The sequence below is a fragment of the Chelonoidis abingdonii genome, chromosome 6 (genome assembly GCF_003597395.2).
Source record: "Chelonoidis abingdonii isolate Lonesome George chromosome 6, CheloAbing_2.0, whole genome shotgun sequence".
Classification (NCBI taxonomy): Eukaryota; Metazoa; Chordata; order Testudines; family Testudinidae; genus Chelonoidis; species Chelonoidis abingdonii.
The window spans coordinates 42,872,511-42,896,981 of record NC_133774.1 but is presented as its reverse complement, the minus strand read 5'-3'; the positions used below and the strand labels follow the sequence as shown (position 1 = coordinate 42,896,981).

At 39.2% G+C, this 24,471-nt stretch overlaps 1 protein-coding gene across 1 annotated transcript in view; it reads left to right on the top strand.

Annotated features, from left to right (window-relative positions):
* Window positions 1-24,471, top strand: part of ADAMTS6 (ADAM metallopeptidase with thrombospondin type 1 motif 6) — a 319,586-nt gene that overhangs the window by 166,751 nt on the left and 128,364 nt on the right. The window contains exon 11 of the mRNA XM_075066981.1: window positions 12,379-12,520. Within this exon, the coding sequence (XP_074923082.1) occupies window positions 12,379-12,520 (142 nt within the window). The remainder of the gene's footprint in view (window positions 1-12,378; window positions 12,521-24,471) is intronic.

Sequence of the window (24,471 nt, the reverse complement as noted above, 5' to 3'; positions counted from 1 at the left end):
CATTCCACTACCCATCCAGCTTCTCTTGTGCTTCAGAGTCCTATATCCTTCAGATTCCGTGATGGAGAAAGAACCGAGTGGCATTCGGCCCACTCCATTTTTTATCTTCTTGATGTTGAGCATGAGTACACTAAGTGTGCACACGCTTGACCATAATGGACTGCTTTCCAAAAAACCTCCAATCTCAGGCATGTAGGGGTACATGCGCACCATAAGTGTAATATGCTCAAAGAAATCTCAGAGAAACATCTCAAAGAAATCTAGTTACTGTACCCATAAGTAACTTTTATTTCCTGTCCTGTTAGAAAGTCAAATGCAGAGACACACTGAAAAGCAAAGGGTGGATGCTGCCGTATCAGGGGTACCAAAGAGGACAATGATTCCTAAGGAAAAAGGAGCAGCTTTCAAGGATCTCTTTGACTGGCAAAGTGAAGCTCCCCTGGAAACATCCTCTGTGATCCCAGGCCTGATATTAACTTCAGTTTATGCAGCATGGACCTCAAAAATGGAAGTGGAGTAGCTACTGTAGCATGACAATTATCCAGAGGCCAAAAATGAGGAGTTTGAATTGACTGAAACTCCCAGTTTTGGGCTCAGGTACTTGCGCTTCTGGCATGATGTTTAACACTATCTGGTTGACTTCTGGAATTATGGCTGCCTTATTACCTCAGTGTCAGGCAGGAGAGCCCTGTTGCTAAAAGAGTGGGCAATGAATCTTTTCTCCAGACTAGCAATTCTGCTTTTCACAGGGAGGTATCTTTCCAGGGAAGAACTGGAGAAGAGCCAACAGTCCTTAGCCACAGTAAAAAACAAAAGTCTATCCCAAGAGAGGCTCAGATGGCCCCTAGGATTGCAACAGGAGCAGATCCAGAGAGACCAAGACTTTATCACCTAGGGAACAAAACCAGTTCAATAGGAAGGCAGACTTAACTGGATTAGTCCCTTTCACTAGCAAAGAAGAAGTAACAAATATCAGGAATCCCTTCAAACTTTAAACTGTCAGTCTGAGAATCAGGGGTCTGAGTGCAGAGGATCAGAATGAGGGGAAGGCAGGAGAAACTCTTTCAGACCTGAGCCCAAGCAGCATCGTATCAATGAGTCCTAGACACACACACAGATATGCAAGTGAGTTCAGTGTGAGATCTTTTGGCAACTGCTTCATCCTATTGCCTGTGACACATTGACCAACTGATAAGGTGCTCAGGAGACTCTAACCTAAACAATCTCCTAAACATATAGGCCATCACCTTAGTCGGAGAGATCAGAAGGCCCCAAAAGTCTATTCCATCTATTTCACTGTCTCCATATCAATGGGAAATTGTCATCCAGTCGTGCTCTTGAAAAGAGTTGTCATCTTCCTCAGGATCTTGAGTTTCAGAATGATGTCATTAAAGGCAGTTATTTAAAAAGTGAGCCCAAACTCCTACACTTCACGAATCTCCAGAATATGTATCCATATGTGCTGTTCCTGCAGTCTTATTAGAAGATGTATCTGCAATTTGCTGTCCTGGACCATCACCTTTAATACCCCTGTAGCCCTCAGAAGAAAGGTTATATGCATCATCCCATATCTGGACAAATTGTGTCAGAAGCTTCATCCCACTTGTGGTGGAGTTGTTCAGTGGTTACTGGAAAGTCATGGATTAGTGATAAACAAGAAGTGTTCCGTCAATCCCACACAAGAGACTTTGTATCTGGGAGCAACTTTCAACAGCGTTTTACGTAGATATTTCTTATGCAGGATACAATAACCAAGGTATATAGTCAAGTCATAGACAGAGTGTGTTATTGCTTGGAGACTCTTGAACTGGTGGCAGTGAACCTGGGAGAAGTGCTCTGTGTATGCTATTACCTATACTCTCTTCAGCACATCATCCCCTTGCACTGAAGTGGAATAGGTAGATTCCCTCAAACGTTTTAATATTGCACAAGTTGTCCAAGTCTTTCTTTGGTGATGTCTATCAGAGGAAAACTGCAAGAAGGATATCCTCTGGACTTGCTAGTGGGAAGGAAATTTTGATCATGGATGCGTGGGGGGTCCTATTTAGGAAATCCATTTCAGGTGGTCAGTGGTTAAAAGGAAGGGGTCTATAAACAAGCTGCAGGCCAAGGTGGTGAGGCTTGCTTTGTTGCACTTCCAAGAAAAGCTAAAAAAAATCTCAGCAATAAGAATTCAATTACACAATGCCATAACATGCATAATATGCATCAGTCACCAAGGAGGCACAAAAAGTCAATGAATTTCCAGGGAAGCAGACCTACTGATATCTTTGGCTGAAAAGTTCTATCATTCTGTCATCAGTCCACACTGAGAAAAATAAATACTCAAGGAAAATATGAGGTAACCATCCCCACTCCAGGTCTTTGTCTGTGTATGTGAAAAGTGGGACAGACCTCAGATGGTTCTTATGGCATTCAGGAAAAGCAGAGAAGTCCCAAAATATTTCAGCAGGTACAAAGAGGTGGAGCAAAATAGATGTCCTATTAACTCCCTAGACTGTCAGTCTACTACACCTTTTCTTCCTTCCCATTCTGCTTAGAGTGATGTAGAAGGTTGCCAGATCAAGAGGAGTCTTCACATTCATAGCTCCAGACTGGCTGAGGAATCTGTGATACCTGGACTGGTGAACATATCTATGTTCTCCCCACCCCCATGGTTCACACCTTCACTGGCTCCTGTTAATTCTGTGGTTTCTTCACAAAAAGTGATCTCTGCAATCAAGGAAGCCATCAGATTCAAAGCCATGCTCTAGGATTGGAGAACTTTATATGGAAAAGTGAAGATGTTGCCATTCAAAGCCATGGTACCAGTCATAAGTGAATTTCCTACAACTGGTCTAGTCTTTGGCATGAGTGTCATTATCATTAGAGTTTAAGTTTCATTACAGTAACTATTGTGGATTTCAGAGCTTTAATGGAATGGTCTCAATAGGCTGCTACCCCAATATTGTGGCCAGGTTTCTGCAGGCAGCAAATAAGGTAAGACTAGTAGTTTATTCCCTGGTTTCTGAATGGCATTTGAAACTGGTGATGAATGTTTTTATGGTTCCTCCTTTTTGAATATTGGAGAAGGATTTCCCAATAATTATTATGCTTAAGTACTGTTCTTATTTTTAGTAGCAATGTATGTTTAGCAATAGGAGAGCAGGGCCTTATATTCAAGCAATAGTATATGATTTTTCACCAGAATAAGAGTATTGTTGGGTGCTCTGCTGTAATTCAAGCCCAAGACTTGCTGGCCTTTCACCTGAACAGGGAATCCATCCTACCCACTTTCAGCCCCAACCCTAAGGTTCCTAAAGAGGAAAGACTGCATTACTTGGATGTCCATAGGGCCTTACAGACTTTCTTAAAAAGGATGCCACAGTTTTGGCCAAAGTCTCAAAGATCATTCATCCTATACCAGGATTTAAAGGTCAAGTGGCCTCCAAATCCACCATGTGTAGATGGATTAAGGAACTGATCAGAGAGACTTATGTTAGATGAGAAAAGGAGACATCAGATCTTTAAAGGTCACAATACCTATTTACTAGGCTCTCCATAGGCAGAAAGAAGGAACTTTTTTAATAGGGAGTTGCAATTTTTTCTCCTGGGTTTCTGCCCACATCTTTGTCAAACAGTACAGAAAAGGTTTACAGTTGTGGCCTTTTCAGGAGAGTATTGCAGGCAAAAATGAGTGATAATCCGATCTATACAAAAATTAACAGCTTTGGGAGGTTTTGATATCTGGATTAGTATGGAACATACTAAGAGAAAAGGTAGAAATTTTCTTAGCTGCTAATGTTCTTTTTTGAGATCCTCTGTATCAGTCCGGGCCCCCATCCTGCAAAATTTTAGTTTCTATCTCATTGCTGAGAGTTTCAGTGCAGAGTCATAAATCAATACTCAGATTGCTACAGTTTAAGTTATTTGTTAGTGGTTACTGAATAGTGTTAGTCTAATTTTTTTCTTTGGAACTACTTTAGAAATATTCAACTGAAGGCTGATGTGGCTAGACCCTTATTATGGAGGGTATGACACCATCATAGTCTTAGTGTTCTGTCTCTGTAGAACATCTCAAAGGAAGAATTAACAGGTAAGTAACATTTCCCCCTCTTCCACATTAGTGGGTCTTAATAATGCCTTCTATTGGACCTTTCTTCATTATGGTCTGAGCTTGCAAGGTGCTAAGCGCTAACTGCCTCCTGTGCCTTGCCAAGTGTTCTCAACTACCTTAGAAGCCAATATGCTTAAGAGGCTCTCAACCTAGTGGATTCAAGTCCCTGATTTCTCACTTTGCCATAGTATGTGGATATGAGATTTGGGGAAGTTACTCTCTTACTTAAGTAGCTCAATGTTGCTGTTTCCAATCCACCCTATTGTTCTATATTTTGGATAATAATTTGTCTTTTGTTTAATTTAGGAACTTCTTTCTGTTGCAAATATAGCCGTATATTTTTGTCCGACAGATATCTTGGTAGTTAAACTCCCCCAACTTCGTGTTTTTAGATTTCTGTGATTCAGTAGGTGATTTCCTTAGAAGCTAGTCCAGTTTAAATTATAAAGAACCAATTTCTGTAATAATAGACTTATTACCTATTTTCTGATGTTGAGTTTGCTGGTAGTATGCTCTATCTGTTAGTCTATTATTAAGAAAATCAGTGGTATGATGGCTCTGTGATGACTATGGGTTAACTTGCAAGATGTTGAAGGACAGCTGAAAGTGAATTAGGCCAGTTTGTATGTATTTTTAATTGTCAGAGAATATTGGGTAAAATTAAAGTATGTTCAACAATTTCTGGGGCTTCATGAATCACTCAGAGTTTCATTTCAATTAAGTTCCATTCCAGGCGTAAGGTGCACTTCTTTAGCCTGGCCTTTATTAACAAACGCACACAGCACAGCTGACACAAAATAAAAATAATAATTAAAAAAACTCTTCAAGATGAGGGCAGTAGAAGAACATGAATAGAACAAAATATGACTGCTGAAATGCCTCAGATGCTGGAGATCTATATCAGAATACCTGTCAGCTCCAAATTAAATACAAATTGGAAATTTCAGTCATCTGAGGTGCATGGTTTGGTATATAAAATACTGGCCCAATGCCAAAAAGCACTCTTACATGAGGAACCAGTGTCAAACTTAAGTTTTGATATCTTATGAACTACCAGGGCTAGAAAAATATGATGTGTTTCATAAAAAAACGGGGACCCTGGAGATGCAAGGTATCAGACCTTAAAATCACATCTTTCTAATTACCATCTTGCTTTCCCTCTCTTCTTGCTTCAGTTCTAAGCTGTTTATAGTTGATACCATTTTAAAAGTTCCTGGAGTCACAAATCAATTATTTATACCATCTTAGAGCAACTACACATCTTTGAAAAGAATATAGCAATAATTTCCCAGCATTACTGGGTTCTAAGAGATTGACCATTACAATTATAGCAGAACTCAAGTAAAGGAAAAAGCACAAGATTGTAATTAGAAAGGATGATTTTAAAGCATGAGTCACCTAATATATTTTTTAACATTTTCTTTTGGTATTGATTGTTTACTTTATATAACTTCTCAACAGTCCCACAATATTGAAATAAAAGTTAAAGGGCCAAATCCTGAATTGGCCAGTGGCCACTAATTTTAAATTTTGTGGACTACTGAAATTTTTTATAAAGTTAATATTTAGCAACAGATTGATCCCATGCTTTCTAGTCTAATATCTCACAACCTTTCAGGGCCAGAAATACTTCAGTATACCAGTACTAATGCTTTTGGGAAAAGTAAACTTTTCCTAAAATTGTTCCTGAACAAAATGTCAAAGAAAAAAAAAGTTTGCTGCACCTTTACCCTTTATAAACAACATAATAACATTGAGGAAAATATTTTCCCCCTGAAAACATTGGGGAAAATAGCAAATAGAATTAATTATTTATTAATTCTATTTAAGGAAAGCAGAATTGAGCGTTACTGCATAATCACTGAAAATCAAAGAGACGGACTTTGACACGAGACATGAGCAAATGTAGGCCAAGTAATCTACTATAATATCAGTCCTAGGTAAAAGTTTAAAAAAAAAAAATAGAAGTTGGAGAGTGAGAGCAGGGGCGGCTCCAGGAACCAGCATGCCAAGCGCGTGCCTGGGGCGGCAAGCCACAGGGGGCGCTCTGCCGGTCGCTGCAAGGGTGGCAGGCAGGTTACCTTCGGCAGCATGCCTGCGAAGGGTCCGCTGGTCCCGCGGTTTTTGCTGACCTCGTGCAGGCTTGCTGCCGAATCTGCGGGACCGGGAACCTCCCGCAGGCAAGCCGCCGAAGGTAGCCTGCCTCTTATGCCTGGGGCGGCAAAATAGCTAGAGCTGCCCCTGAGTGAGCGAATGGGTTAAGGAACACATTTAGCAACTAGAACAAACATGGTTTATGCACGAGTTACTTCCTCCTCCTAAAAAATTCTAACAGACCTACCTATTTTTTTTCTTGTGCAGAAGTCTAGATTATGTACAGAGAGAATGACTATAATGCTTTTTGTCTTAGACTTTAAATATGGTTGTACTCTGAAAAGTATCTGTACAAATGGCATCTTCTTACTCAATCTCTGTGTATATTCAGAGTCCCAACTGCTTACGCTGGTGACCAAAGTAAGTTTTGCTACCCATTTTCTCTTGTTAGCACTGCTGAACCAATAAAGATCAACTAGAATGCAGGTTTATAAACTGGACAACAAATGAGCTCAATGGAATTCAATGGAAAAAATGAAAGTGTGTCACAGTTGGGAGAAAGCATTTAGGACCGAATCCTGCACACCCTAACTCCTGTGAGTAGTCCTTATACATGTTAATACTATAGTCCCATTCAAAATAAATGGGAGTAATCACTCTAAGGACTGCTGTCATGGGTGAGGGTTTTTAGAGTCAGATCCATAGTGGAACTGAAATGTGATCATTGCTTTTAAGTTTATTTATCAGTGACCTAGAGCTGGGCTGTGCCTGTGGCATGGCAGAATTTATTGACGACATGAGAATATGGTATATCCAAAATGAAATGGATAATCTTCAAAACTACTGTATTTATACTAAAGATGGCCCTAATTCATATCTAGAGCTAAACTTCCCCAAAGTTCAAGGAGAATTTGATTCGGTGATCCAACTAAAGCCCATCTTGTTTTTAAACATACTGGACCAAATCCTGCAGACCATACTTAGGCCCTGATTCTGCAAATATTTATGCAAGAGTTTAACATTATGCACGAGTAATCCCATCAGAGTAGTCATGAGGGTAAAGGCAAACAATGTGTGAATACATGTAAGGATGTGTGTTAGGCTGGACTACACTGAAAAGTTATATTGGCATAGTTACTTCTCTCAAGGGTGTGAAAAATCCACACCCCCTGAGAGATGTAGGTAAGTCAACCTAACCCACAGTGTAGACAGCACTAGGTTGATGGAAGCATTCTTCAGTCAACATAGCTAGTGCCTCTTGGGGAGGTGGATGACCTGCAATGATGAGAGAACCACTTCTGTCACTCTAGTAAGTGTCTACACTGAAGTGGTACAACTGCAACTGCAGTGCTGCAGCTGTGCCGCTGTAGCGTTTTAAGGGTAGATATAGCCTTAGTCTTTACTAAGCCTTACTAACAGGTAAAGTATGGAGTGAAAAAGGACAGAATAAGGATTCAGGATTGATCCCATATTTTTATATATATGTATTTAAATGTGTTATTTATATACATTATTGATATATGTAAACTTGATATAAAAGATACCCAATTGATGCAAAGTATAATAATTTATCAATATGTTAATAAGAAAATATTTAAAAGAATCAGCTAAAAGAGATTATACATGTTTACGTTTTACAAAAGATACATATGTGTATATTATCAATATACTGTAAAAATATGGCTGAATATCTCTGTAGATGCAGTGATTTCCACATAGTTACATATTATAAAAATGTGCCAGTTTTGTCAAGTTTAAAACCTATTTTCAATGTTAATGTTTTTTTGGTCTGAGAGCAGATTTCCTCCAGCACTGAATGCTGATAAGTAGGTGTCATTGGGTGTATGTATCCCATGCTACCCCAGCAAATGAAAGGGTTAAAATAGGCACTGCCAGCCACCACTGATAGGAAGTCCCCATAGCTTGGAGGATAAAAGGGCTGGAAAGCAGAGAGGTGGAGCAGCTACCAAAAGGGAGTTAGTGGGCTGGAGAAAGGAGCTTCTATCTGCAGGCTACCAGAAAGCTGCCCAAATACAGTGCCCCAGGAAGGGAACGATCTGACCAGAAGACTAGAGAGATTGCAGAGACCCAAGGGGAAGGTAGTAAGGAGCTCAGGGCACTGGCAGGATTGATACCCTTCTGACCCTGTTTACTTAATTTGAGGGCCCTGAGCTGGAACCCAGTGGAGTGGGTGGGCCTGGGTTCCCCTACCAACCCTGAAGGATGGGAATGTGGAGGAAGCTCCTCAGACTCTGGAGCACTAAGAATGAACTGATCCTCTTGTTGGGGCTCCATGAGCGCCAGGGGCTGTGCTACATTTGGCCAGAGAGAGGAGCCATCAAGTTGACATGCCACCTTACAGCTGGGCTTTGGGTATGCTGCTGAGATTTCTAGGGATTAGTATTATATGAGTACTGAAGGGGACTAGTATGTACTGCATCTGGTTTTTAGCACTTTATCTCAAACAGCCCCATAGTACAATGGCATCCGCAGGGCTGCCGTGGTTTTCACTATTGCAGAAACAAGGCCATAGTGATGAACACATTTAGAAGTAGGTCTTCCCATGTGCCATTAAATTGATCAAAGCTATAACAGCCCTTTGCTGTCGTGGTAAACTTGAGAGCTTAAGCCTGTGAAGCTCAAAGAAGAGGATGCTACAATATCTTTTGTAGAGTATATTAAATCTAATCAGGATTAGGAATTTATAGACTCTCCTGAAATATTAAAACAAAAAACTAAGTTTAGGTTAAAAGTATGCCACGGAGTGCCTTACTCTTATCTCATCCCAATTTTACATTGGTGTAGCTACATTAATTTCAGTGGAGATACTCTTGTTTTATATACTTACGGGCTGTTTAATTGGGATATAGATGTGGGCCTGTAGCCCGAGCCCTGTGAGCCCAAGTAAGCTGACACAGGTCAGCCACAGATGTTTAATTGCAGTGTAGACATACTCACAGAGTGCAATTAGACTCAGGCTCAGAAAGTCTCACAGATATACACTTATGGAATCCACCTAACATTAAGAGAAGGGACATTGATGGAACACTTGTAGCATCTAGGTGTATAAATAAATTGTATAGTGATTCTGGATCACATTCTTAGGTTAAAAATTTTCACCATATTTGTGGTACAGAGAGAATTCTTCCCCTCCCCCTTAACCAAACACTGTCAAGGGTACTGTGGAAGTTTTTTCAGCTTTATCTGGGGTACCTAAATGGGATAATTGGTTAAAAACAGAAAGCACAATAAATTTACTGCAATTTCAGGGTTGTGGGAATTGGGGTGCCTTTGCGCCTTTGTTCTTCCAGTTGGCCTTGTCAGTTTCTTCATCCTCATCTTTGTTTCTGTGCTTTCGTTTGGATTTTAATCATTGACCAAATCACACCTACTACTTTTGTGCTTAGAGAAGGGACCTCCATGCAGAAGTGTGACCAGGTGCTTCCATAACATTCCCTCAGAACCTCTTTGACCTCTCTGTGTTGTCTGGCATCTGCCTGGAGGGGATAATAGAGACGGGGATGGTCAGGGTGGAGGATCAAGAGTGAGACATATAGCTCTCCTGGCCCCATGGAAATTTTGTGGAAAATTTTAATACAACCTCAATCTGTATTATTTATTTATTTATTTATTTATTTTGCATAGCCTCCCCAGGACCTTCAGTGGTCAGAGGGGAGCCCCTGGTAGCATGATTCTGTTTTTCATAACTCATGGCAATTCTGTTCCAAATTTTCTTGATTTATAAAATACAGTGTGTCAAGTTTCTGTACTTCTATACAAGTTTATAAAATGCATCAATCATCCAAGTAATTTGAAAGAAATAATAGTTCTGGAATAGAATGAAAGAGAGAAACCTAAATTATTCAGTCTTGGTGATGGTGATGTAATCTAGCCCCTTTAAGTGAATGACTGCTTTCTAATCATTCTCTTGGCTTTCTTATTACTATATCTATTTGGACTTCATTATAATGAGGGTGCTGTCATTAGAGCAGAGGAAGCAAGCTTCTGAATATTCTTAAGGGATTTTAACTTAGATGATTTGAAATTGACATGAAAGATCTATAATTCTCCTTGCGATTAAGGATTTTTTGGGGTGGGAGGAGAGTGCATGGAGGATGGTGGAGAAAAGTAGTTTTATAGATTAAGGCCTGATCCTGTAAACTAATATGAATAGGCAGACCCTTATGCACACACAGAGCTCCACTGAAGTCAATAGGGCTTTGCAGGGGTCTGACCACGCACATCAGCTTGCAACATCAGGACTTAAAGATCCAGTGCTGCACCACTGGAAATTTCCCAATTGTCTGCAACAGTAGCTAGAGCAGATGCTAGAAGCAATTCTTCACTGCTTATTTAAGCAAAATTCCTGTTTGATGTTTGTCTGAACAAGGACTGCAGAACCAGGTGGTAGGTGATGCTTCTGCTCTGTTTAAAATATTGGTCTGTGTTCTTTCCACACCCATAATGATCAGTGCAAACAATGAAACATCTGGGTGCACAGGAAATGTAAGATCAGGCTCATCAACAGTTGCTGCATTAAAAAAAGAAAATTTTTTACACTAACAACTGGGTTAAAGAAGAAAGGACTCTGGTTATTATCTCTGAATCCTTTGCATTGGTGTTTTGAAGATGTATTGGGGGAAATGTTTTGAGCCCTGATCCTGCAGATGTTTGTGCATGTGAATAACTTTACACTTGTGAGTAGATCCATTTAATTCATTGGTATTACTAACTGCATAAAGTTACTCGTGTGTTCACGTGATTGATGCCTTCATTGATACTTGCCTTTATTAATGTTCAGTGTTTTTTCTTCAGTAGTTTTGTTGAAATATTTAGAAAATATGAATAAATTAGGGTTAAAAATTAAGACAATACAATGCATAATTAAGGGGTTTTTTCTCTTATTTATCTCCAAATAAAAAGTAATGATTTTTTTTTAAATGTTGGCATAGAGATTCTTTAAAAATTCTAACATATTCACATGTGAAATTAAAGTAAAAAAGCATCTGTACTATTTTATGCACACTAACTAAAAGTGAACAATCATATTTATCAAAATATAAAGCTTTCTAACAAAGGAACTCTGTCTGACCTTTGGCTTTATATTATTTGTTCTACTGCATTAAAATATTATTTTTGAACATGGGCATACTTTGAAAAAAACCCAACAGTGATTATAAAGAAGAAAACATTAGCTTTTTAAAGAATGATGACCCTCACTGAAATGTGAAATTTGTCAGACTAAACACTACTAATGCATTAGAACAGAGACCTTTGGCTCCAGGTATTTTGTCATTCACCCCAGCTTTTATTGGCATATTTAAAGACCATAGACAATTTTTACTACACTATCATTTCTTTGCCCAGATGGAAGAATATAGATTAAGGACCCAATCCTGCAAACACTTAAGCATATCTTTATATACTTGGGTCTTGTCTATACTTGAAATGATACAGCAGCACAGCTGCAGCACTTCAGTGTAGACGCTATCTATGCTGATGGGAGGAGTTCTCCTGTTGGCTTAGGTCATCCATATCCCTGAGAGCTGGTCATTAGGTCGATGAAGGAATTCTTCTGTTGACACCGAGGTTAGGTCAGTTTAACTGTGTTGCTCAGGAATATGAATTTGTCACACCCTATAGTGATGTAGCTGGGGCAACTTAACTTTTTTATGTAGACCAAGCCTTGAATATTCCCACAAAAGACAGCGGAGTTCTCACATGCATAAGGTTGCACAATTGCTTAACTGTTTGTAGGATCAGTACCTAGTCCTGAAGGGTTACACAACATTTATTTTATTGCTTTCATTTTTTGTTTTTAATTCTACAGCTAGAGGTGGTTATATTTCCAATGAGAACAAATAGGCTTAAAACAAAAATGAAAATCAGTCTTGTGTGGCTCAGAAATTATTTAAATTTTTTTAAAGATAACATTAAATCCATTTAATTGTCTAAAATGAGTATTTTTGTTAATTAATATTAATTCATGAGAAATTATTCTGATCTCTTAATTCCCTCCTAATTATAATTTTTCACCATGGGTGTACCATTTCACTGTTTGTTTATTTGCAACCTTATCTGTTTCACACACCCAATGCTGTTAAAACTAAGAACTAAATACATTATATCATAACTGTGATTAACAGTCAATAGAGTTCCTAATTCCTTTGGTCCTTTATGTTGAACAGTTCAGGCCGTGGTACTTGCCTTGATAATGAGCCTCCCAAGCGTGACTTTCTTTATCCTGCTGTGGCCCCAGGTCAGGTGTATGATGCTGATGAACAGTGTCGCTTCCAGTATGGAGCAACATCCCGCCAATGTAAATATGGGGTAAGAAGTCTTAATCCTTATGCTGAGTGTTCTGCTTCATCATTTGTATATATTCATTCATGACAAAAAATTTAGTTAGATGCAATACTGAGTTACACAGTTTTCCTATAGTAATCCATGCAATACCGCCTGTGTAAATAAAGAGCAATCCTTATGCTGCATCTTTTGCTTGAGTCATTTGTGTATACTCTATTCCCAAATGTTTGGGTAATAATGAATGTATGCAGTGTTGTGGTAGCTGTGTCAGCCCAGGATATTAGAGAGACAAGGTGGATGAGGTTATATCTTTTATTGGACCAACTTCTATTGGTGAGAAAGACAAGCTTTCAAGCTTACACAGAGCCTGACCTGAAGAAGAGCTCTGTGTAAGCTCAAAAGCTTGTCTCTCTGGATATTAATGAGTTGGATAAGTGTCTTTCAAGTAAGGCAGGCCAAATAGCTGATTAGGCTCTGTCCTGCTTCCTTTGAAGTCAATTTAAAAACTCCCATTGACTTCCAGGGGAGCAGAATCAGGCCACAATGTACCAGATCTTGAAATATGAAGTTTGTGGTGCTGACTTTAACTTCTTAATTTAAAGCTACATTTTGCAGCCATTTTCTACTTGTTTTTTTGTTTTTTTTTTTTTTTTTTTTTTTTTTGCCAGGTCTAGCTGTTTCAATTCATATTTGCTAGCACTGAGGTTCTTTCACACATTGCTCAAATCTCTTCTAAAAAAAGATAATTGGTCAGGAACATAGAGTAATGAGAAATTAAATAGCCAAAAAGAATACTAAAATAGTTGCTGATAAGAATGGCAGAGTGAAAGATTTATTCTCCCCCACCAAATTTCAATTGAATTTCCAGTAGGGATAGCAACAGCTATTTAAACACTACTATTTTAAACAATTTCTGCAATATATTTTAAAATATTGTTTTAAAGAAGATCTTGCAGCCCAAGATTATATCTGTTATAATGATGTTTTCATCAATGATAGTCATCAGATAGATTCAGTAATTGAAGATTAAAGCTGAATGAAGCTAAAAAAGTTCATTTTGTAGTTTGCAATAGTAAACTATTCTAATGAAACAAATGTATAATATATGGAAGAAAATTAAAATATTTAGATCATTCAGATAACCAGCAATCATTGCACTTGCAGTAATCTCTTCTAATAGGGCTAAAATAGAGAGAGAGTTTGTTTTTAATAACCCTTGGGTGATAAATCAGTATTATTCTTAGGCTGGATCTTAGGCTGATCGTATAGGGCAATGGATTTAAAAATTATGTGTAGCTGGCTGGCTGGGTGGATCTCCCATTCTTGATCCCCCACCAAAGCACTTTTGGCCTTTATTGGTTCTCTTTAAGTTTTATTCCTTACCCCTTCTGGTTTGAGGGCCCTGTTTTCTCTCAGTACATCTAGGGCACTCACATCCTTTTTTCTTCTTTCAAATTCCCATCACACTCTCTGTACTTTCAGAATAAGAAAATTTTCAGGCATTTAAATCATTATAGGGACCGTGCCCTTTTGAAGTATACTGCATTTTATATCAAACTGGAAAGTTAATTTTGTGCAAAAACTGACCAATGGACATGTATATTAACTTTTTCATAGTTTCTTTGCTAAACTATATTATCGTTGTTGATTATCATGCTGTACAGTAGTATTCTGTTCTTAAACTAATATCTTTCCCTTAAATATGAAAACAAATAGACATAAGGAAGATTTATGTAATCTTGGGTTTATGATTCCTGCTTTCTTTTTCTAATTTTTTTTTGTGCATTATGTTAAGAAAGACTCCTGTGTAGCTACGAAACAGGCTGAAAACCTGGAAGAATTAAGACACTATTTAAAACAAACCAGTAATCCAAGTGTGACATCACCAATGCTGTGAACTGATGTCATCTAATGTACCACATCAGTGAGTCAAGCGACAATTCTAAAAAAGTGTCTCGAGAAAAATAAATCACTTTTTAAGAGGATCTAAGTACAGGATTCAGAATTGTGTATGTTTACCCAACAGATTGTTTTTAAAGTCCCAGTACATCCTATCTGTGAAATAATATACATTTAAAACATTATCCAGAATAACCATGATGTATCTGAAAATGCAATTATTATCATATAAATGATACACATTTCAAGTGATGACTTTGAGGAAAGAGGAATATCTTCTCTGGGAGTTCAATAACAATCTGAGAGTGTTCAAGTGTAAAAGGGCTACTCACATGAGCAAGGGTTTGCAGGACTGAATTCTGGAACTAAATGTTAGGAAGAGCTAGGCTGAATATTTATTTATATATTTTCATTTAAAAACCAGCACACAAACAATGCTTCAGGTGTCCTGCTTAATTTAATTTTCACAGTAAATCATTGTAATAGCTTGTTCATCTCACTCCAATAAAAGAATATATAAATATGCACCAGTAGACATAATAAAATAAAGCTCATTCACAGTAGACATAATATCCTTCCAACTGTCAGTTCTCTCCCTGTCAAAACACTTGTGAGAAAAGACGGGCATTATAGTGTTTCCATTAGGTTAACAAATTTGGACCTTGGTGCCCAAGAAAGGAATGAATTCTGAAGTAAAGAAAAGTTTACAGAGATCTAACAGTTGATCCCTTTATTTAGGTTGACTGACTGCACTGATCTCAGCTGTGGCTGTATTGCATGGGAAGAGAGACTGTCAAACTCTCAAACAGAACTGCTTGGGAATTTTTTAGTGAAATAGTTTTTCATTAGAAAATGCCAGTATGTTGAAACCAAAATTTTTCACAAGAAGGTACCAGTCTTGACAAAGCTTTCATCAGGAAATATTTCTCAGAACCAGGATGGAATTTCTGGTCAAAATGAGAGAGAGATTCCCACACCCCAGAATAGTCCACAGGTTAGGATGCTCACTGGGGATGTGACAGACCTAGGGACTAAAATTTCAGTGTCCAGGTGAGTGCCCTAGCCACCAGGCTATTGTAGGGTGGGTCTTTTTCAGGTTGTTCTGTTGTAGCTGTTCCACTTCATATAATTAAGTAATTGGTCCAGAGAGAGTGACTCTAGAGCTTAGTGGTTCAGGCATTTAGTTAGGCTATGGGAGACTCAGGTTTGTGTCCCTGCTCTGCTATTTTCCTGCATCCCGGGACAGAGCCTTAACCACTAGGCTACTGAGTCAGTCTTTCTCACTCTCTCAGTGTCTCCTGTTGGAACTGCTCCACTTTGTATAAATAACTAAATATTCATGAGGTCAGCGAGAGCGAGACACACTGACTATAGCCAATGGTTAGGCCACTCACTTAGGATGTTTGAGATTGATGTTCAAATCCCTGCTCCAATGACTATTTAACTATTTATTCTCAGTGGAACAGTTCCAATGAAAGAGACTGTGGGAGACATACCCTGGAGTAGCCAAAAGTCTGGTAAATAGGGTGCTGATGTTCAAGTCCCTGGCCCAAATCAGGTAGAGCAAGGACTTGAACATGGATCTCCCATAAGTCAGGTGAGTGCTCCAAGCACTGTTATGTTGGGTGTTCCAGGACAGGAAACGCTTTAGGTTTTTATGAAAAACTTCAAAATTTCCCAAGTTGGAATGGGAAAATTTTATGCTTTATAGGTAAGGCCCTACTTAAATCGTAGGATGTCTGTACAAAAATTGCAGCTGAGTAGTGGACAAGCCATGGAAAATCATGGAAAAGTAATAATGGACCTTATTATTTGCAGTAATAAGATCTATTGTTACTTTTTCACCATTTTCCACTGTTGGCCACCCAAGGCTGAGAGCAGGGGCTCCCGCTGTCAGCCACCCAGGCCTCCCGCTGTCAAAATTGCAGTGGAAGCCTAATATTGTGAGATATGCAATTTCCACAATATTGCAAATTAAGTAGGGTGTTATTTATAGGTGTAATCTATCCTGGACATGTATTGACAGACACTGCAATATTAAAGCCTGTGGGAAAGATTATGCTATCATTTACACCTATACAAATTCCATTGTCTTAAAAAGCTAAAAAAAAATATCTTCAGTAAACCTGCATAAATGAAAGCAGAATTTGTTCATTGTTAATTGAATACACCCGTACCACTTGGGGCTGTGACCTCCTCAGCAGTCAAAATCTTAGACCAGGGGTCAGCAACCTTTCAGAAGTGATGTGCTGAGTCTTCATTTATTCACTCTAATTTAAGGTTTTGCATGCCAGTCATACATTTTAACATTTTTAGAAGATCTCTTACTATAAATCTATAATATATAACTAAACTATTGTTGTATGTAAAGTAAATAAGTTTTTTAAAATGCTTAAGAAGCTTCATTTAAAATTAAATTAAAATGCAAAGTCCCCTGGACCGGTGGCCAGGACCCAGGCAGTGTGAGTACCACTGAAAATCAGCTTGTGTGCCGCCTTCGGCACCCGTGCCATATGTTGCCTACACCTGCCTTAAAGGCACCATCCCTTATTGTGTGCAGTGCAGAGAAGTTTTCTGGGGTATTGTGGCACTGTAGTTCCCTGGCACCGAGGTAGAACATGGATACTGCTACACCTTTTAAGTTGATGTAGTGTGCATTCCTCTCTGTAGCAGCCAACCATGGCCCTAAACTTCCACATTCTCTTTGAGTGCTAGTGCCACTGGTGGTCCTTGAGCAAATGCACTGGGAACATTTGTCACTGGCCTCTGCATAAGGACAATAAAAGAGGGAAGGCTCCTTGCCCTGTCTCCCCAGAACTCTGAGCACCTGCAGAATGACTAGTCAAAGTCTGGCTCTGGGTTAATTCAGGAAAGAATCTCAACTTTGACTTTGAATTTTCTTGTTTTATTAGTTTAAATAATACTTGAAATATGCATGACTTTAACTATGGTTTTTGTGGTTTAAAATAATGCATAGCTCTATTACTGGTTTGCATCAAGTCATAAAACTGGGTCACAGATTCTTAGGGCAATGGCTAAAACCTCAGACATTTTTATAGAGGTTAACACTTTATGCATAAGGTTGATCTTGCTGTGGTACATTTTACTATCTGTGAAGATGTTGACTGCTGATGTGGACTTATGGATAATGCTTAGCCATTCTTTTAGTACACTAACTGCCTCCCCTGCTGCTGCCACCTTTAATGGAATACAGATACATAAGGTGCCAAACTTTGTTTCACATGCAAATGCCTGCTTCTACTGGGGGAGCCATCTATGCACATCCTAGAATAGAATTTTGCCCATACATCAAGTAATGTACTTTAGCAGGGACTGATATTTCTCTTGTTGGTCATGGTCTGATGTGTGTACTCAAGCTCTCCAGTCAAATTGTCAGCTAAGATACCAGGAAGCTCAAATGTCAGAGTTCTTATTTGTATTTTGTTTGTGCATATCTGAGTTAGGACTACCAACTTTCTAATTGCACAAAACTGAACACGCTCACTCTGCCTCCTGCCCCTTCTCCAAGGCCTGCCCCGCGCTCACTCCATCCCCCCCACATTGCTTGCTCTCCCCCACCCTCATTCAGTCACTCTTTTTCACCAGGCTGAGGCAGGGGTTTGGGGTGCAGGAGGGTGTGAGGTCTCTGGCTGCGGTGCAGGCTCCGGAGTGAGGCCAGAAATGAGAGGTTCAGGGTGTGGGAGGGAGCTCTGGGATGGGGTAGGGGGTTGGGATGTGGGCTCTGGGGTGGGACTAGGGATGAGGGTTTTGGGGTGCAGTAGGGGGCTCTGGGCTAGGGGGAGAGCTGAGGGGTTTGGAGTGTGGGAGGAGGCTCTGGGATGAGGCAGGGAGTTTGGGAGGGGGTATGGGCTTGGGGTGTGGGTTCTAGGGTGGAGCCAAAAATAAGGGGTTCAGGGTGCGGAAGGGGGCTCTGGGCTGGGGCAGGGGGTTGGGGTGCGGGCTCTGGGAGGGTGTTTGGGTACAGAAGGTGGCTCCGGGCTGAGGTCAAGGGATTCAGGTGCAGGAGAGGGCTCCAACTGGACTTTTAATTACCTAGTCAGCAGTGCTGACCAGAGTCGCCAGGGTCGCTTTTTGACCGGACATTCTGGTCAAAAACTGGATACCTGGCAACCGTAATCTGAGTGCAAATGAAGTTCAAGTCATGCAAGCTGCAACAGGAAGCACTGAAATTGCCCCAGAATGGGTAGCCTCAGCACACATTCTCACACTAAGGAGTGCTCCTCTACTTTCAGTAGCCTACCTAAGATCCCATGGGCACACACACATCACATTGCACTGGAGAACACTCATGTTTCCTACCAAATAGATTTCCCAGAAGTGGCTGGACTAGCTGTGCCTCGGCTGTTCTTGGAAAGCCTGTTATGAGGCAGTGGGAGTGCCCATGAACCTGATTGCCATCAATGGAAAGTTACTGAAAGTTTAATGCAGCAATCAAGTGGCACTGATATTCATACCTTCACTGCTGCACCCTCCCTGAGAACCCAATTCTCTGCCTTCTACTGCCCAGGTTCATACTTCTGTTTCCTTCCTTGAGTAGGTTGCAGTGCCAGGGAAAGCTCAGGACTATGTGTGGCTTGTTTGAATTTTAGGAACAGAGCTTAAAGCCTCTTGCAGCTGGTCTCAGCATACGCTGTCAGAATATCTTATCTAAAAAGAAAATGGCCAATTAATTTTCATACTTTTCAAATCCAGAAAAAAATAACGGAGAAGACTGAATGGACAGCAATTATTTCCAGTTCTACAGTACTTCTTTCAATGGAAAATAAAACTGCAAAAGAATTGAAGTTATGGTAGACGTTATAGTGGGGTGCTCTAGTTTTAAATATTATGGGGACATCAAAGTAATGGATTGTCACACTTGTATTTTGACATACTAATGCATGTTTTATATAGAAAGAAATAATCAGTGCTGCAGAAGTAGCATGACCTACCACATGCAGTGAATGAATTGTTCCTTGTTGTACACAAGTAACCTACTCCAGCTAAGTAATGTTGATGAGATATGCTGTTAGCCTGACTTGGGGCCTTTGTGATGACGGAAATAAATGTGAGGAAGTGAGAGCAGATTCTGAGAGATGCTTTTCCAAAAAGAAAAAAGAGAAATCATCTGGGGGTCTTCACCTGAATAACTGACTGTTTTCATGTTTTCTTCTTTCCCTCAACCACTGACATTATCATATATAATGTGAATTATGTTTTCATAAATTCCTATCTAGTCCCTCCTAACTCACTGTATTGTGACCTTCTTTTTCCACTTGATTCGTATCACACTGAATTCACATTGTATTTGAATGTTTGTGTTTGTCAGAAGAGCCTAAATAATTCAGCTGGGCACTGATTATTACCTTTTTGTAGCTAGTTTATAAATGTGTGCTAAAACTTTTTGTAGGCTGAGAGAGGATCTGAGCTTTTAACATTATACTTTATCATTATAGGCTCTCTAATTTCTATTATTCTTTAAGGTGAGAGTATCTTGGCTATCAAGTGCAAAATCTGTTTTCATGAAGGGTCCAATCATACAGGTCTTTCTAATTCAAAATTATTGAAGTCCTGTGGGAGTTTTGGCTGAGAAGTACTTTCCTGATCATTCCCCTAAGTAAAAACCAGTTTGAACTACTGCTTTGTTCTTGAACTGTACGTGCATCTTTTTTGAAGATTAGCATATGTTCTATTAAGCACAACCGTAGACTTTGCTCTTTCTAATACCCCAGGGGTTTTTCATCCTTTTCCTTACAAACTTCTACAAAGGTGACATCAACCACCATCCTGACTCAACTCCCACTTTCCCCACCAAAGCACTCCTGTGTTCATCTCTCCCTGTCTTGAAAGATGTACACCAGAGCACATAGAAATTAAATATAGGCGTACCACTAAGGCATGTAGGCTCTGTACTTCAATTTTAAATGGAAGAAGGAGAGCCAGTGGCCAAATGGAGGTCACAGGAGGATGGTAGATGACAAGGTGGATTAGGAGACATAAATGACAGTTCAGAGGCTGGAAGGTGGTAGGGACAGAGATAGGAAAAGCTGTGTGGGTCTGAAAGAAAAGGTGTTTGTTTCATGCTGACTTACTGAGTGGGACTGCTGTAGTTCTGGAAAGGTTCAGATAAGCACCCAATACTTAGTCAAATAAGATGGTAACATAATATGCATAAATCCTCTAAGTTTAAGAATGGCACTTCACATTCCTTCAGCATGTTTTGATTCATAACATGCTGCACCGCTTAATGAGCATTTATGGAAATGGAGCATTAAAAATATTAACTTTTGGGTGCTTATCTGAACTGAGCAAAACCTCTGAACTGTCTGAGGTTCACCCATGATTCGTAATCACCCTCATAATTCTAAACATGTTACAAATAATATTTTGTTGTGAGGGTGGAAATAAACCAGGCAGAAATTTTTGCACATCTCAGTTATGTCAGAATTCAAGAAAATTATTTTAATGCTCTGTTTTAACAAATGCTCATCAAAGGGTGCAGCATATTATGGATCAATACATTCTGAAAGAATGTAAAGTCCCAATTTTTAAGATTTTAAAATTTTATTAAAGGAAATCAAATCTCAGTTCATGTTTCTAGTCAATGTGTTTCCCATCTTATTTTTCTGAATATTTTGGGTTTGAAAAAAGCCAAATTCTTTAATGAATTTAATTTGAAGCTTTCATTCGAGTCTAGATTTTGGAAACAGCACAGCCAGGTGATCTTTCTCATGTTACTGAGTTTTCATTGTGCTGTATTGTTATAATCATTTTATCATTATTAATATTAATATGTAGGATGCTTATCTGTTACATAATTTAAAAATGACTGCATGACACACAGAAAGAGGCTCCATCATTTATAGCATGTAGGCAAAAGGAAGATAATTTGATTTGCTGTTTTTTTTCTCTAGATGGGTTCAGCTTTGTTTAATTTACTGCAAATACAACCATCCGAATTCCAAACTGAAGTCATGGAGCCCTAAGATACACCGTTACAGGTTGTCATCTATCTTGTCTTAATCTTATGAAAGGCCTCAGCTTCAGTTTATGTTTCCTGGATTTTTAAAACACTTTCCATTGTTTTCTTTACAAATTAAGAAATCCAGAAATCCAGTCACTGACTTTGAGCTCATTGATTAGCTTTCAGATTGTTTTCTTCTTTTACCTTTGATACTTTTTGTACAACAGGATTAAGATCTGTTTGAAGTCGAGGAAAGGATATACTATCCTCATTTGATGTCCAAAAAGGAGAGGGGCTGTCAGGTCAACTTATGTAGATTTGTTTTGTTTTGTGTGATAAAACATCAGTATCCTTTTTAATAGTGGCTCTGGCCCTGACCTTTCTAAGGCAGTGCTTTCCAATGGTTTTGAGACTGACTTATTAGAAACAGCTGTTTAGAGATGTTACTGATAGGGTAATGATAATAAGGAGAATGTCTCAAATCCGTAATCAAGGAGTAAAATTAGTGCTGGGTTTGGGACTGTCCTGGAGGGCAGAAAGCTTTGTGCACGATAATAATTCTTTTTAAGCCTTTCTTTCTAATTTTTCCAAAATTAGTTGAAAATAAAGAATACACTGAGTCAGATTTCTCCCTGGTTTAACCCCAGATTTATTTCATTCACTAGAGTTATGTTACAGATATCTGTGTTTCACCCTTTGGTCTTTTAAATTAGCGTATTAGGGGAAAACAAACTTTTTAATATTTGTTATAATATGTAAAAGAATCTACAGAAATATGGTTTTTATTTCTTCTTAAATTCTCTACATAGAATGATAAATTGTGCTGTTGTGGTGAGTAAAACCTTAGTATTTTCCATGATTTTCCACAAATAAAAGTATTATATACATGTGAAGTGATATGATACCATAATTTTTTAAAGTAGAACTCCTTTCTTATACTGCTTATAGTATGGAAAAACCCTTGATAGTTTTACTTAATTCTTTATTTCATTCCTTATGTACCAATCCTGCAGATTTTACTGAGGCAAACTCCCACTGAAGCTAATTCTGAGTAAAGACTGGGTTCATAATATTACTTAGCTCTTATACAGCACTTTTCATTAGTTCAGAGGTGGCCAACCTGAGCCTGAGAAGGAGCCAGAATTTACCAATGTACTTTGCTGAAGAGCCATAGTAATACATCAGCAGCCCCCATCAGGTCCCCCTACTCCCCGCTCCCAGCACCTCCCTCTCACCAGCAGCCCTGCTGATCAGTGCCTCCCTCTCCCTTCCCGCACCTCCTGATCAGTTGTTTTGTGGCATGCAGGAGGCTCTGGAGGAAGAGGAGCGAGGGCATGGCAGGCTATGGGGAGGGGGCGGGAAGGGGTGGAGTGGGGGCAGGGCCTGTGGCAGAGCCAGTGGTTGAACAATGAGCACCCCCCGGCACAATGGAAAGTTGACACCTATAGCTACAGCCCCAGAGTCGGTGCCTGTACAAGGAGCCACATATTAAGTTCTGAAGAGTTGCATATGGCTTAGGAGCCACAGGTTGGCCACCCCTGCATTAGTAGATCACAAAGTGCTTTACAAAAGAGGTAAGCATCATTATCCCCATTTTACAAATAGGGAAACAGAAGTGAAAGGGCTTGTACAAGATCACTCAGTGGCTGAGCTGTGACTGGAACTCAGGTCTCCTGCGTCTCCTACCAAGTTATTTATTTGTAGTTACACACTATAGAGTAAGATTCATCTGTATGCTATAGTAACTTTGTGCTGCTCAGATGCCACAAAGTAGCCAGGGTGCAGCAAAAATCTGTCCCATAATTGTCAAGAAATGTTTAACGTTTAATAACTCTTCACTTTGATACTGCTACTCTGACATTAGATGGATGGATGAAATGTTTGTTCTAATAATCATTTTTCCGTTAATAGTAAAGTACAAATACAGTAGATATAAATCTCAACTGAGGGAAACTATAGATGTTGATATTTCAACTTAAAGTTAGACACTAGAAAACTGTCAGCTATGCTGAAATTTATCTTACTAGTAGCTAGGCTGTTAGGTAGCCTAGAGATATGATAAGCATGAATCTGAATTGAGATGACCCTGGAAAATTTAAACGTGTTTAAAATCCAAACCAAGATCCAAATATGATTTTTGCAAATGACTTCTGTCTTTATGAGTGGAATCAAAACTCTGTATCCAAAAGCAAAAAAATGTTGAGCTGTTTAAAATCCTGATCCAGACTTCACAACCTGAGCCCATGGTTTGAGCATTGGCCTGCTAAACCCAGGGTTGTGAGTTCAATCCTTGAGGGGGCCATTTAGAGAATGGGGGTAAAAACCTGTCTGGGGATTGGTCCTGCTTTGAGCAGGGGGTTGGACTAGATGACCTCCTGAGGTCCCTTCCAATCCTGATATTCTATAAATCTAAACATTAAAGTTGCTTAGGTGCAAACATAAGTCATGAGGTTATATGCAGGATGATCACAAATGAGGTGAGATCTCTTTGGCATTTGCATCAATATGAAAAGATGCCTAAGCCACATGTTATGGCACATGAGCCAAAAGATAATGAAATGGGACATGAGATCCCCATACCTTATCTGAAAGCTGAAACAAAAATATTTCAGCTGTTCCGTTTGGAATCCTTTCTAAAATGGATTGGAGTCAGGAGTCCTGGTTAAAGGCATATGTTTATGGTTTGGTATGAATTTTGAAACAGAGTTTAATCAAAGTAAAATTAATAATTCCATTAAATAGATTTTTCAAGATGGTACTTTTTTTGGCTTGTCTTCTTTGCTTTCCCTTCTCTCCAAGATCTTTTAAGCAATATAAGCATCTGACAGTGTGTTTCTTTATATATGAGACTGTTGCCACTTGAGCAGTCCAGGTGCAGCAAAGGCAGGAGTCTTTCTCAATATGAGATTATCCAAATAAGTGTTTTCAACACTTCAGTGGAGGGATAATCCTAAATTTGAAAATGAAGGCGGTTTTCCCATTAGTCATCATAAAAAATCCAAGATTGCTTTTGCATATGGCAACATCTCTCCTAAAAGGAGTCACTGAATTATTTAGTAATCTGATTTTCTGAGTAATCTCATCAACTTCAACAGAACTCCAAAGATCAATA